The following is a 13,368-nucleotide window of genomic DNA, read 5'->3' on the forward strand; positions in this document are numbered from 1 at the left end:
TGGGAAAGCTGTTTGAAGCTAGATGTTTGAACTGTCAGAATAACATAGGGATGCCCAATTAAGCTCCTCCTGCAGGCAAGTAAACTTTTCAGGCCTGGGGCTAATGCCAGGTCCTATTTTTCAATGAATTTAGTTAAAATTTCCTCATGATTTCAAAACTGTAAAGTTTCTTCCACTTGGAGATGTAACCGTTTTCTGCTCTAATCCCAAGCAGGAATCGGCACCACTGTTTGAAACTGTAATGTATCATGCTGGTCAGAAAAATGCACAGAGGTAAAAGTAATTTTCAATTTTGAACTCTACACACATTGCACAGACTGAGATACAGGCATACAAGATGAGATAAAATATGGAACAAATTTACTCCCTGTCAACATATTATCATAGAAACTTGACACCATGAAAGTATCTCACTTTTTCACATATGCTTTTTGAATCTGCAGATGAAGGAGGAGAGCGTATAGATGTATTTCAGATGCAAAACCAGAAACATTGTATGAGACAATCTCTCTCCTCTTAGAAAAAAGATCAAAAGAAATATAAAGCAAAAATAACAGAAGAGCATTAAATCAGTACATCTTAATTAGTTGGGGGCGGGGGGGGGAGGGGGAGAGAGAGAGAAATAGATGTGCAATGAAGGGTTAGCTGCTGCTGAATTGCTACTTGTATTGCCCTCCAAGGACTGTTTGTTATATTGCTATTCATCATATATTGATATACATACAATTAAGAAGAAAAATCTGCCATTTTACTTCAAATTGTATTTTCAGGCAAACACAATTGTCTTTTCCTTAATATTACATAACACCCCCAAAACGCTGTTTATAGGCAGACTATTCATAAAGATACCAAGTTTCAGTTACGGGGACACAATGAGGTATCTGATTTTATTTGCCTTTTTGTTACCATGATTTTGAGAAGTCAGGGAGTATTATTTTTAGAGTACTTTTATTTGATAGATTTTCTACAATTGCGGTTGAATGCCTATAAACATTTTACTGTTGGATTTACCATTCAATTCAGCATTACGTTATATAACTGCAACCCTTTAAGGCATATCCAAAACCAAATATTACAGAAAAAAAAAGATCGCTTCAGCTACTAAAACTGGCTTTGAATTGGTACAATTAAAAGTACAGAATGATCTCAGAATGATTAGAATGATGAAAAGTACAGAGTGACTTATAAGGAATAAGCTGGATAACTAACATGTTCTTTCAGTAGCTAGCCATATGTGAAAAGATTCATAAAACTTACTTTAGTGAGGTCAAAATTACAGCAGAAACCAGACAGAACAGATGTGAACCCATCCTGGGTATACCAAGTTGCCTACCAGTCTTTGGCATCTTTTGGTGTGAAGACACGAGTAAATCTCAAAAGCCCTAGCAGCACCCTCTGTTAAGAGATGTGGGTGGAAAAGTACTTTTCCTGAGGAATTTTTGCATTTTATATTTTTGTTCTGACTTACAACAAAACTGATTCCAAGAAAAGTTTTTTGACTTGGTAAAGGAATCACTAGTCTCCACGAAGCTTCTGCCAGCAAACTGGAGAGGGCTGCATTTTCTGCAGCAGCTGGCAAAGTCAAAAGATCAACCTCAATCACTTACAGATAACTTCCATCAGCGGAATAAAAGCTACATAAACACAAAATGCTTGTCAGTGGCTTAAAATACCAGACCAATGTATGAAAATGAGCATAAGTGGTGTAGAACCTAATCAGGCTACAGCTAACCAAGCAAAATAAAAGCATTAGAATTGTTTAGGCTTAGTTATACGATGAGGGCTAAAGCGATAAATCTTGGGATTACGGAAAGGAAGGAGATCTCACCACAATATCCATATGTACACCTACCTGTGGAAATTCTAAGACATGGTTAACTGTGATATCAAGCACTTATCCTTAGTATTTAATGCATTTATCCTTATAGATTTAAATTTTGACTCCCAAAAATATTTAAGGCAGACAAAGTACAAAAAAAAAAGAACAAGGTCAGCTCTGCAAAAACAGAATCCAAAAAAAGCTACTAAAATAATAGGTCAAAACGTAAGGGCTGCATGTTGTAGTCAGTCTAAACAGAAGCCCTGTACGAGTAATTTGCTACATTTGTTTCAAAGCCTTCAGAAATAGGTTGCAAAGGACTGAGACTTTTCTGAGCACAGATGCAATTACTCAGGTAATTGCCTTGTGTTAAGACTTGCTTCCCTTCTCATAGCTCAATAGATGCAGCACCATGAACAAAACATTTTCTGTTTCGGATGGGAAAAGTCAATAGCACCTGAGCCTAGGATTTTAGCAGGTCAGCCAGGGAGGTTCTACAACATTTTAAACCAAGTTTAACCCAAGCACCAGCACTACTGAACTCTTCCCTGCTCTACTAAAATGTTCTGGCCCCTGTCAAGAGGCTACTGCTGGCCCTATTCAATCCAGAGATGAGCTGGTTCAGGGAACTCAAAAATGAATTTATTTTTAAAAATGCAATCCTTTTACCCACATTCCATACTTGAAACGTTATGGTTTATCAGTATATGATAACTGATGTAGGAGTTAGTTGGCACATTAATGAGCTGCACCTTGCCACAATTTCCCAGTGAAACCACCTATTTTCTTAACTGCTTCATGCTCTCTTATATTTCCACTTCTTATCCACTTTTAGCCTCCTTTATGTTTAATTCTATATGAATAAATTAATGAAGAATATGCAGTTCATTTGCTTTGATACATTTGCTCTCTTGGTTACCATGGAAATCATTCTATAACAAAATGCTATTGGATATAGAAATAAGATTTCTTAATGCACGCTGAGAATACAACTAAAGGAAGTAAGATGGAAATCTGTCAAAGCTTAAGTAAAGGGAGACTAAATTTAAAATCAAGAAGTGAACAAGGGAGAATATGACTACTGTCACGAAAAACACAGACCAAATTAAGCAACTTAAGACTTCACATACATTGACTTAAAGAATAAATATATATTTTTGCTGGAGGATTATCATCTTTCCAAGAGGCAGGACAAAAAGCAAGTAATAGCACCACTCTTCAAAGTTCATACAGGGTTTTCAGGCTAGTACATCTTTTTCAGCTATATTACATTAATTGATCTAAATTAAGCTTTATTTTTAATATATTTTGCACATAAATATCATTTTGTTAAGTTTAATAATGAGTAATTGTCTAAAAATGCAAATACAGAAATACTAAGTATACAGAAAAGCAGAAAAACACACTAGCAATATCATGAAAAAGATGATTACCTGACATATAGGGATCTCTTCTGGCTGGTTCGCAAAGATCCTGATCCTGAACTAATGCTACTGTTCATCATCTGTTCCCGTAAATCATGTATTTTAGCTTCAAAACGACTGTATTCTGTAAGAAAGGGAGGCACTGCAATTAATTTCCTCCGAACTTCAGCAATTAAATTACTCGCAAAAAAGCTGAAAACCTCAGAGAATAAGCATTTGTTACAGCTTTTTTTAACACAAGGAAAAAACCTCTCAAATCCCAACATTTTTCTTAAGTACTATGTTTTGTAATTAAAAGCTATGTGAAGTTTTACATTTATCAATATTAACTGAAATAAAATTTGAAATAATTGTGATTAGGCAAAACAAATAAACAGAAGCAAATATCCATTATACTTTAAAATTTCATATTTTTAATCTATAGTTCACAGTAACTATTTTTTTCCTAAGTAAACCAAGCATTTCTACTAATAATGATCATTTTATAGTAATAAAAAGACTGATACAGATAACTTTTAGCCCATGACAAAAAGAAAACTTCAAAACATGCACCTGAAATACATATGTTTATAATCAAGACCTATATATTTTATGTTGTAAATGTTAAGAAATGGGAATGAAAAGTGTCTGAAAAAACAATATTGAACAGATACTTAAAATTACTGGACTTGAATTAGATAAAGAATTTAGCACTACAAGGCGGGAAATGTGCAAAACATTTTCTGAATAAGACAGTGTTCCTATGGGAGCTCAGGAAAGGAAAAAAAAAATCCAGAATTCTGGCATGAATCTCGATCCACTTGTAAACAGCATTAAAGATTCAAACTCCCTCTACAGAATTATGTACAATGTTAATCCTGGAAAAACGGATTGTGTTCTTAAGCAGCACTGTGCACTAATAAAACTAAGCTAAATGCATTTGGTTTTAGATACAAAGGCAGGCAGTAAAGTAGTAATAGCTTCTTCAGGACAAACATTTCCTGAAGCGAGGTACTTACATGCTGTCAGCATAAAATATGAACTCAAAACAAGTAAGTTTTTCCTTCAGTTGAATACTTTGGCCTTCAGGATCAACAGATCCACCTGTAAAACCTTTCCAGTTAAAGGAAACGTTCTGCAGCCACTACCTTCGCCAGGAGACCACGTGATGCCAGATTATAACAAGTCAACACTGGGAGAGCCAGGGTGTGTGCAGCAAGCAATTGCTGAACTGGGTAATGTGTTGCTCTTCCTAGCTGCACCCTCATTCCCTGTGGGCATCAAATTTACTCAGGAAATGCAAGATTGATAAAGAGGGGTCTAAAATGCAAAAACCTTGAGGAAATCTCTAAACTAAGATTCCTTCAACAGTCATCTAAATACCATGAATGATTTTTCATATTACATTGTGTAGCACTTTCTCCCCACACACTCATCAGACAGTAAGCACCAAGGCTTGCAAACTAACCAAAGAAAAAAAAATATATTAAGTTACAGAAGAATATTCTGTGAACCAGTTTCTGGTATATCACTTCATTCATCAACTATAAATCTGATGCTCTAGCAATAGCAACTATAATTAATCCTATCCAGATTATGACAATATGAACAGTCTCTTAAATAACCCTGACTTTTGTCCTTTAAAACCAAAAGCTAGTAGTTTTTAAGATAGTATCTTAGTTTTTAGAACAGCATCTAGTGACTTTTTACAAATAAAGGCTAGATCAAATTATTTACCAGCACTAAATCAGACTGATGAGGTTGTTTGACAAGAGAAACAAAAACATTATTTCCACCACTACCAATGCTATCACAAAAGAATTTAAGATAATGTCATTTTTTAGAAAGCAATATCCCTTAGGGGAAAGACCCAGATGCAGCGAGAGAATAGTCTACTCCTGCTGTGCTACTGCTGCACTGCATGGCCTTGGGTAAGTCACCTCATTTTACTCATTTATACCTGAGAAATGACCTTTTAAGCCTCTCAATTTTTTCTTGGGTGTTTTGGAAGATTAAAGCTTTAATTTCAAACACACTAGAAGAATGGTAGCTGAGATTTCTGACATAAGAGATTTTTTTATGCCTCCCATGTGAAAGGAAAGTAAGCACGGAAAAGACCAGATAATCCAAGCATTTTCTTGTGCTACAGCCTGTTCAGTACAGAAAAATATCTGCAGTTCTTTGCAATAGCTACTGGAAAAGACTACAAATTTCTGTTAAGAAAGTATCACGTGTCATCTGTTGGAAGAATCAGATTTCCTCCTATGTAGCGTGTAGTATGTAAGAGAGTGAACAGGGGAGTCAACTCCTATCGCTTAACTCTACTTTATCCTATATATCATCTTCAGGTTGCTGGTCTTGCAGCTTTCTGGAGTAACTTAATTTTTCTCATCAGAACTCTTGGGAAGTAAGTGCTGAATGAGTGACAGGGACATCTGTAGGCGTAAGAAGGAGAATAATTTCTACATAGGGGCTCCTGCTATACCAATAAAGAAAAAAAGGAAACTAATGGGCTAGGACTGAGAAGGCTCTATGTTCAAAAAGAAGGGTGCCAAGAGATTCATATTTAGGAAAAGCTTAAACACTCTGTGCAGATGGAATCTGGTGAGCTCCTTTGATGTAGAGCAAGCTAAAAATTTGAGTTATATTCCTCTTACAGAAGGTTTTGGGACAGGATGGATAGAAATCTCAAAATTATCGCGTTTGGAGCTGAAAAGTAGACAGGACTTTTATTTTTAAAAAAGAAAGCTTGGTATTAGATACAGTAGTACTGAAACTAATGCTGGAGACAGAAAATAAGACTACAGCAGGACTTTTGATAGCATCAGAAAAACAATATCAGTTTGGTACCCAAAGGATCAGCACCCATTCCCTGTTGACTAATTAGGCTTGGTTCAACCTCGGCATTATAAAGCAAAGTGTGAACTCTGCTGATCTGTCTAGGAGTGGTTATATTTCTACCTCTATGATTAAGAAGTCTGATATCAACTGTCTTTAGCACCTTTAATCTCTTATTAAACTGAAGAACAATGACGCCATCTGGTAGTTTATGAAACATGGAAAAGTAGTTGCAGGATAGCAGTCAGACGACTGTCCACAGCTGCTCCATCTTACATGCTTTAGAAGAGGGGAACATCAATAGCCAACAGCTGCTAGCAAAACTGGAGACTCATATCTAGATGCGTGTGTACCACATGCGATCCATACAAAATGCATTTGATTACAGAAGCACCAGAAAACTACCTACACACATCTATGTTTTTAATCAATCCCTGCAGTAATACCTTACTACTTATTAAATGCAAAAAAAAAAAAAAGCAAACAAATGTCAGAAAAGTAGCATCAAGTTTACACTAATGAATGGGTATACCAAATGGTATATATATAATGGGTATACCAAACATAGATGACTTTGTAAGAACCCCTTAGCTAAAATAACATAAAAGCAGAAGTACTGGATAAAACCAAAAGCACAATCTTAGCTTAACACTTGTCTCTCACACTGACGAGAAAGCAAGTATTTAGGGATGAGAACTAGGCAAGCACAGAATGATACCTTCCCTTCAAGTACTCTCCCATCCTCCAGTATTTTCAACGTTTACAGGATTTCATTGTATGTTTAAATTACCTATTTCATTCAGCTTATCACCACTAAATTCTCCCAAATGCTAGAGAACTGTTTTCTTTACAATTCCATTCTTTCTTATGGGGCATGCATAATATTACATATATAGTGTATGATCATATTTTCTCCCCTAAATCACAGTGAACAGCACAATAAACTTCCATATAGCTAAATGTGACAAAGCCATACAATGCACATATAAATATAAAACTTTTTTTTAAAGTTTTATTTTGCCACTTCAACATTCCAGAAATTTGGAGCTGGAACAGGCACAGTGAACAAGTTAAAAAAGTCACTCTGCTTTCTTGGTTAAGAGGAAATGAAGAGCTTGGCTGAAAAGGAATATGATCGATCTCTGGTCAAACGTGATTGGGGTAACCAAACAGAAAGGACATAAGCTATTTAAATGAAAAACCAAACCTGATTTTAACCCAAATGGAGTAGGCTGGTCATAGGAACTCCATCTACAAATATGCTTCCAACTTCCACAACCATAAAAACATTGAGATTCTGAAATAGTATTTTAATAAGAACTATAGTGGCACAAGAAACACCGTCCCCCCCCAAATGAAATTAAGAAAACAAAACAAAACCACACAACCCAAACCCTCAATCCTTTCATGTAAGAATTTGACCAGGATCTGAAACCTGATGTATAAGCAACAGCAGTAAATGCGACTTAACTCAGGATCTCTTCTAATGTTCTGAATTTTAAGAAAGCTGCTGATGCTATACATCAAATAAAGGGTAATAGGCAGCAAGACTAACAATAAAATAAGAACATAAGAATAACAGTATCTCTTCTTGGCTAGAATTTTCTCAAAGTTTCCAGTAAGTTTAGGGGCAGGGACAGAGTAGTACCTACTATCATAACATAAAGCTTCAGGAGGCACAAGCATCTGCTGCTTCAATTCATGGCATTTATCCAACAGTACACCTCACCATCACCAAAGAAAAAAAACCCAAAGCCTACTCTGGTTTACACATAATCAGTTAAGAACATTGGATGGATACATCTGGACTCAAGTTTAAACTTCAAAATTATACTGGATAAGCAGATGGTGCAAGACTAGAATAAATCTGCTCTATTTCATGTCTGCACATATTGCACAGCAACGAATAAAAAGGAGTGGGGGCTGTGGGGGGAAGATTAGAAAATCCTGGAACAGTCCTCTGCTCCTGAGCTCCTAAACTGATTTTACCTAGAAAACTGTTATGTTTTCAATGTCAATGTTTACTTTAACAGAAAACAAAACTTCAGAGAAAGGATCTGAGCAGTGAAACTCTCCTGGACTGCCTATCTGGTGGGCAACAAGAGGACAGTGATAAACACAGATATGTGGTGAATAGTCTATACAGCCAGAGGAAGAGAAAAAAGAGGTCGCAATGAAAATTAATTTGGTGTGGAACACAGTTTCTAGCAAATGGGGCAAAAGAACAGAAGACTATGACAAAGGATGGAAAATTCAGCAAACAGCACAGAAGGAAAGGCAACTCATGGAAGCATGGATGTGTGTACAGGGAACAGATGGCAGTACAGCACTGAGAAGCAGAGATTCTTACAGATACTGAACCCACGAAGAGCTGAAAAAGTTCACAAGTATGCCCCTTGCTTCCCTCTTACCATCTGTCTGTGGAAAGCCCTCCGTTAGCAGGACCCATTGGATCTGTCAAAGCAGGACTCTTGTGCTGAAAATTTATATAACTACTGATTTATATTCTTTTCTCCACTCTCAGAATACTCGATTTTCCTTTTCATGGTGCCTCCAAACTGAGAAACAGAGCCTGGTAGTAAGTAAGTAAGTTAAGATGGCCACCATCACACTGATCTTGTATCGACCTTCCATTTGTTTTTAATTCTAAGCTTGTGAAGCAGGACTGCCACAGCACACAGATGAAGTTGTATTTATGAGTTCTAGTCATGTACTACTACCATCCCTTGATTACCTATACTGGTATTTGATAAATTCATAGGTACCATTCATGTTTTGCACATCTTTTCTTGTTACAGACTGTAGTATAAATTCCAGTTTGTAGAGAAGGTTGAGGAATACAGCATGTTTAGTACAACCACTCAAAAACACTAGCAAAGAGATTATGTATTAAAATGTATAGGTCACAATAAAAACATCATAAATCATTTTTGAGGAGGTATTACTTTGCTTCAATGCTTGCCGTTTTATATTAACATGACCTGAGAGAGACCACAATGCATTCTACATGCTATTGGTGGCTTTCATGCACTCTTAATGTGTAATGAGCTTGTACTTCATTAATCACTTGAAAGACTAGGTCACGGAATTTCAAAACAGATTAGAAACTGTGCATTTGTATTTAGTTAAGAACACCTCCCGCAGAGCCTGCAAAACTCAAAGAGACTAGGTCCAGTCACTGCTGAAGTGAATTCACCAAAAGTGTTGTTGAAGGTTTACGACGCACTCACAACTTTTAAAAGGCTAAACTGTTCTTTAAGAAAGACAAACGATTTTATTTATTATATCACAGAACAGGAGTGAGGTTTTAAAGGATTAAAACATGTGTAAGCCACCTTATAGCGTCTATCAGCACTATATATAGCAGAACCTTTCTTCTAATCTTAATGGGCCTGATTTTAAGATACTTTAATTGACTAATCTGGATTACTTGCAAATGAGTAGAACCAGGTAAAAACAAGCAGGAAACAAAAGTTTGGAAGACTAGAGATCATATATCCCAAAACAGGATAAACTTTTTTTTTTTAATGATTTTTTTAAGAATTTTTCATTTTATGAAATTAGGATGTACTGATCTTTTATACCACCTTTGGTTAAGACAATCCATGTTCTCAGCTAGAAAGCAAGGGCAGCTCATTCTCTTGATATAAAACAAATACTGAAAACTAAGTTTTGCAAAAGCATTATTGGCTTTGTGCTACTCCAGCTAGACTTTAAAAAATAAAAGATTTACAATATATTTCACGATAAATGCTCAGAAAATAATCTTAGTTTATACACATGAAAGTGCTTCCATTTCCCAGAGCTTAGTTATTCTGTTTTAAATTCCACTAGAAAACAGTGCATAGAGGAAGTGTCACAAACAGAAAAATTGGCCAAATACTGGCCATTGAAAGGTAAGCTCTAACAAAGCTTCCCCTCCCTTTTTTTTTGTTTCTTTTGACTCATTTGTTTTAAAGACAAGAGAGAATGAAAAATTCAGAGTTCTCATACTTGGATCTTATTTTCAGTAGATGAATTCACTCCTTTAAAACAACAACAACAAAAAAACATTAAAAACCACCTAAATCTGGCTAACAAAGTATGAGGCATTTCAATTGAACTATGAAACTTGAATACATTTTACAATGGAGAATCACTGATTTTCTTTAATAAAGCTGAAAGAAAAATGTGTGTTAACCATCTATATGAACGATGTAAGTTCAGAAGCAGAGGTTTTACAAAAAATACCTTAAAATCTTCTCTTGAGGTTTTGGCTCCACCTTCTCCTAATCTTACATTGATCCACCAATCACCTAAGAACATGGAGCTAATCTGATCATGTAACCATCTTACTACTCTTTCAGAAAAGAAGTGGATATATAGAGATGGACTTGATCAGCTGAATTACAAAGAGAAACCAATGTAGATTCTAAATTCTAAATAACAGGCAGCTGATAACTCACATGAAAAAAAGACTACTGTACTAGTTAAAATTATAATTTTTTTTTTGCATGTCAGGTGGATCCTTGAGAAACAAAAAATGTTTAATTCACAAAATTATTCTCTACCCAATTTCAACCAAATATATTTTCATATTTTTAATGTATTTCTTTGGCTATTTTTCTTATTTTTAAACACTTAAATGCACTCAAGCTATAATACAGTTATGGTAGCCTACTGGCACCTCACACCTTTTCAGAATGGCAAAATCTAACCTTCTAGAAATTCTGAATTTTGAGGTAACACTATTACTATGTCATCCTCAAAACACATAAGAATGTTTCAGATGACCTTTTAATTTGAATGGACATAAAAATGGAAATGTTAATGTGAAATGAGGGGAGAGCCCTCCAAGGCTATACACCTCTGGACAGTCCTATACTTCCCCCTTGCTGCTCCGCTCAGCTACATTCCCTGCAAGCACTGAGACTCATGTTCCTGTATCACTGCTACGTAGCATGATAGAATTCTGACCATCTCTGAATCCCCACTCCCAGGAGATACACATATATCCAAATTGCCTAGAGCTTCCTCTCATTCTTCCACACTAATATCACAATTTTTCCTTGCCACCCTACATCTGTAGAAAACCCAAAGAAGGGAGATGGCAGTACGGCACTGAGGTGTCTCTGCAGAGCCAGGGAGCAACAGGAAAGTGAAATGGCACAGAAACCTCTACAAATGAAAATGGCTCATCAAAATGCTGTTGTGTACTGGAGCAACATCACTTTCTTTGAAACTGCTGCAGGTCGTGGTACTTCATTTCCAGTGGAACTCACGGTAAAGCAAAATCCCTTTTTATGCGCGAATCATGTCTTGAAAGGAGATACGGATTTGTAGTACAAGTGGGGGAACAAGGAAAAGCTTCCAAACGAAGAGGAAAACGAGAATGATATCCTGACTTCCCCACCACTTCTACAGGATAATTCCCGTTTCCCAAACTTCTGCTCTTCTCCTACCATGGACTCCTCCCCTGCAGCATCCAGCTCCAGCAGGTTCAAACCCAGTGATCTCTGCAACTAGGGATATTTTGTATACACACACACACGTGTGTGTGTGTATGTACCACAAAAGTATGTACAAGTCCGACCCAACAGGTGACTCAACATTTTACAACAATAGCTCATAGGTAAGTTGCAAGATAAAGCATGGACTCTACAAGGAGAAAGCAGAAGTCAACCTACTACAATTGTGGTAGTATAAAGTGTTGCCTGATGCACGAGTCGCTTTTGTAAACAGGAAAAGACCTTCACATTCCCTATTGGGCTTTTAGCTATCCCAAAGAGTGCTGGTAAGTTGCTGAAATTTGATTCAGTACAGTAGGAAAATTCTGTAAGGCATCTCTCAAATGTATGGAACGCTGCTGGAAACTAAATGAATGCCCAGAAGGATATTTTTAGGAATGAGATTACATCTGTTTTCACCCGATTCTATAACCAAGGAACATTTCAGAGATTTAAGGGAAAAAGAGTCAGCAGTTATGTAATTTGAGCCCAGATATAATAAAAGCAGTATCATTCAGCCATATTGGCCTACCCCAAAACCAGTAACTAGTGTTTGATAAGCCATGTTGTCTAACTGGATTTGAAGAGAGATATGGAAAATTCAACCATTTCCATGATAGGGGTTTTCCAAAGATTAATTTTTCTACAGCCTACTCAGGCTTTTCTGTGAGAAAACTGCTTGCAAAAATCCTCTTTTCCCAGAAATCTGAGGAGAAAAACAAATGGGGAATTTCTGATAGAGCTAATGTGGTAAGATGTAAAAACATAAATTAGCATTCCCCACATCATCTATGAACATACAAACTGTCATATACAATTACAGGGAGTGAAGTGAGGTGGTCCCAAGTGTCTTCCAAATGCTCCCATCATACTGAATCTATTTACCCAATTATAATGAGCCCTGATGGATGTCTAGAATCTCCTTGATCTGTCCTAGCTGTCAGCATCTTTTACAAAATATTGCTGGATTTATAAATATAAATAAAATACATATGCAATACAAGCAGTTATAACTGATGCTCTTCATCTTTACGAAGACATTTGAGAAACACCAATGATGAACAATAACTTTATGAACTCTTCAATTTAATACTTGTTAACCTTTTTTTGAATGGCATAAAAAAAAGTGGAGATAATTTTTTATATATATATATATATGTGCGTATATATATAAAAGATTTCCCAACTTAAATGAATCAAGTGAGGGGAAAAGACAACCATCCGCAGCTATAATTTAGGAAATCTGAAGATGATCAAAGAACATAGGCACTTATCAAGTGCACTCAATCACATGGATGATATTTTCTATTTGGAAAGTCAAATCTTAGACAGACTGCTCTCCTGTGAGCAGAACAAACAGTAACCTTTAAGGAAATATTCTCTTTACTAATCTCTAAGATATGACCAGTGAGTATCTGATCCAACTTACGTCCCACACAAGACCTGAAAGAAGCTGACAGCTGGAGTTCCATTCAACCCCTTTTACAAGGAATAAGAAAAAGGCAAGCAGAGATGTCAAACAAAGTCAGACATTAGTAACCTGAGCTCTCTGAGGTAGGTTGGCCATGTGTCAATTCATACTTTGCCTCCAAACTACAATGGATCTCAATCTCCTAGTTACACTTTTCCTTCATGCTGTACTTCAAAAAGGTAGAGTAAGCCCTAACATGCTTCCAACACCTTTACTCCAAATAGAGTTTTTAAGCACTATTTCAAAAAAAAAAAAAGATGGTCACGCAGACCAAACATCTTAAAAAAGAAAAAAAAAAAGAAAAAAAAAGGAAAAAAAATCCTTTCTTTGAATAATGTGTCAGATGTCTGC

General features: G+C 36.1%; 1 protein-coding gene across 17 annotated transcripts in view; it reads right to left on the reverse strand.

The window, feature by feature from the left end:
- The window catches only part of DLG1 (discs large MAGUK scaffold protein 1), a 168,903-nt gene that overhangs the window by 27,571 nt on the left and 127,964 nt on the right, over window positions 1–13,368 (reverse strand). For all 17 annotated transcript variants that reach the window (XM_075158358.1, XM_075158361.1, XM_075158354.1 and 14 more), the window contains one exon: window positions 3,253–3,367. In XM_075158358.1, coding sequence (XP_075014459.1) covers window positions 3,253–3,367 — 115 coding nt within the window. The remainder of the gene's footprint in view (window positions 1–3,252; window positions 3,368–13,368) is intronic.

This window comes from Calonectris borealis, chromosome 9, assembly GCF_964195595.1.
Source record: "Calonectris borealis chromosome 9, bCalBor7.hap1.2, whole genome shotgun sequence".
Lineage (NCBI taxonomy): Eukaryota > Metazoa > Chordata > Aves > Procellariiformes > Procellariidae > Calonectris > Calonectris borealis.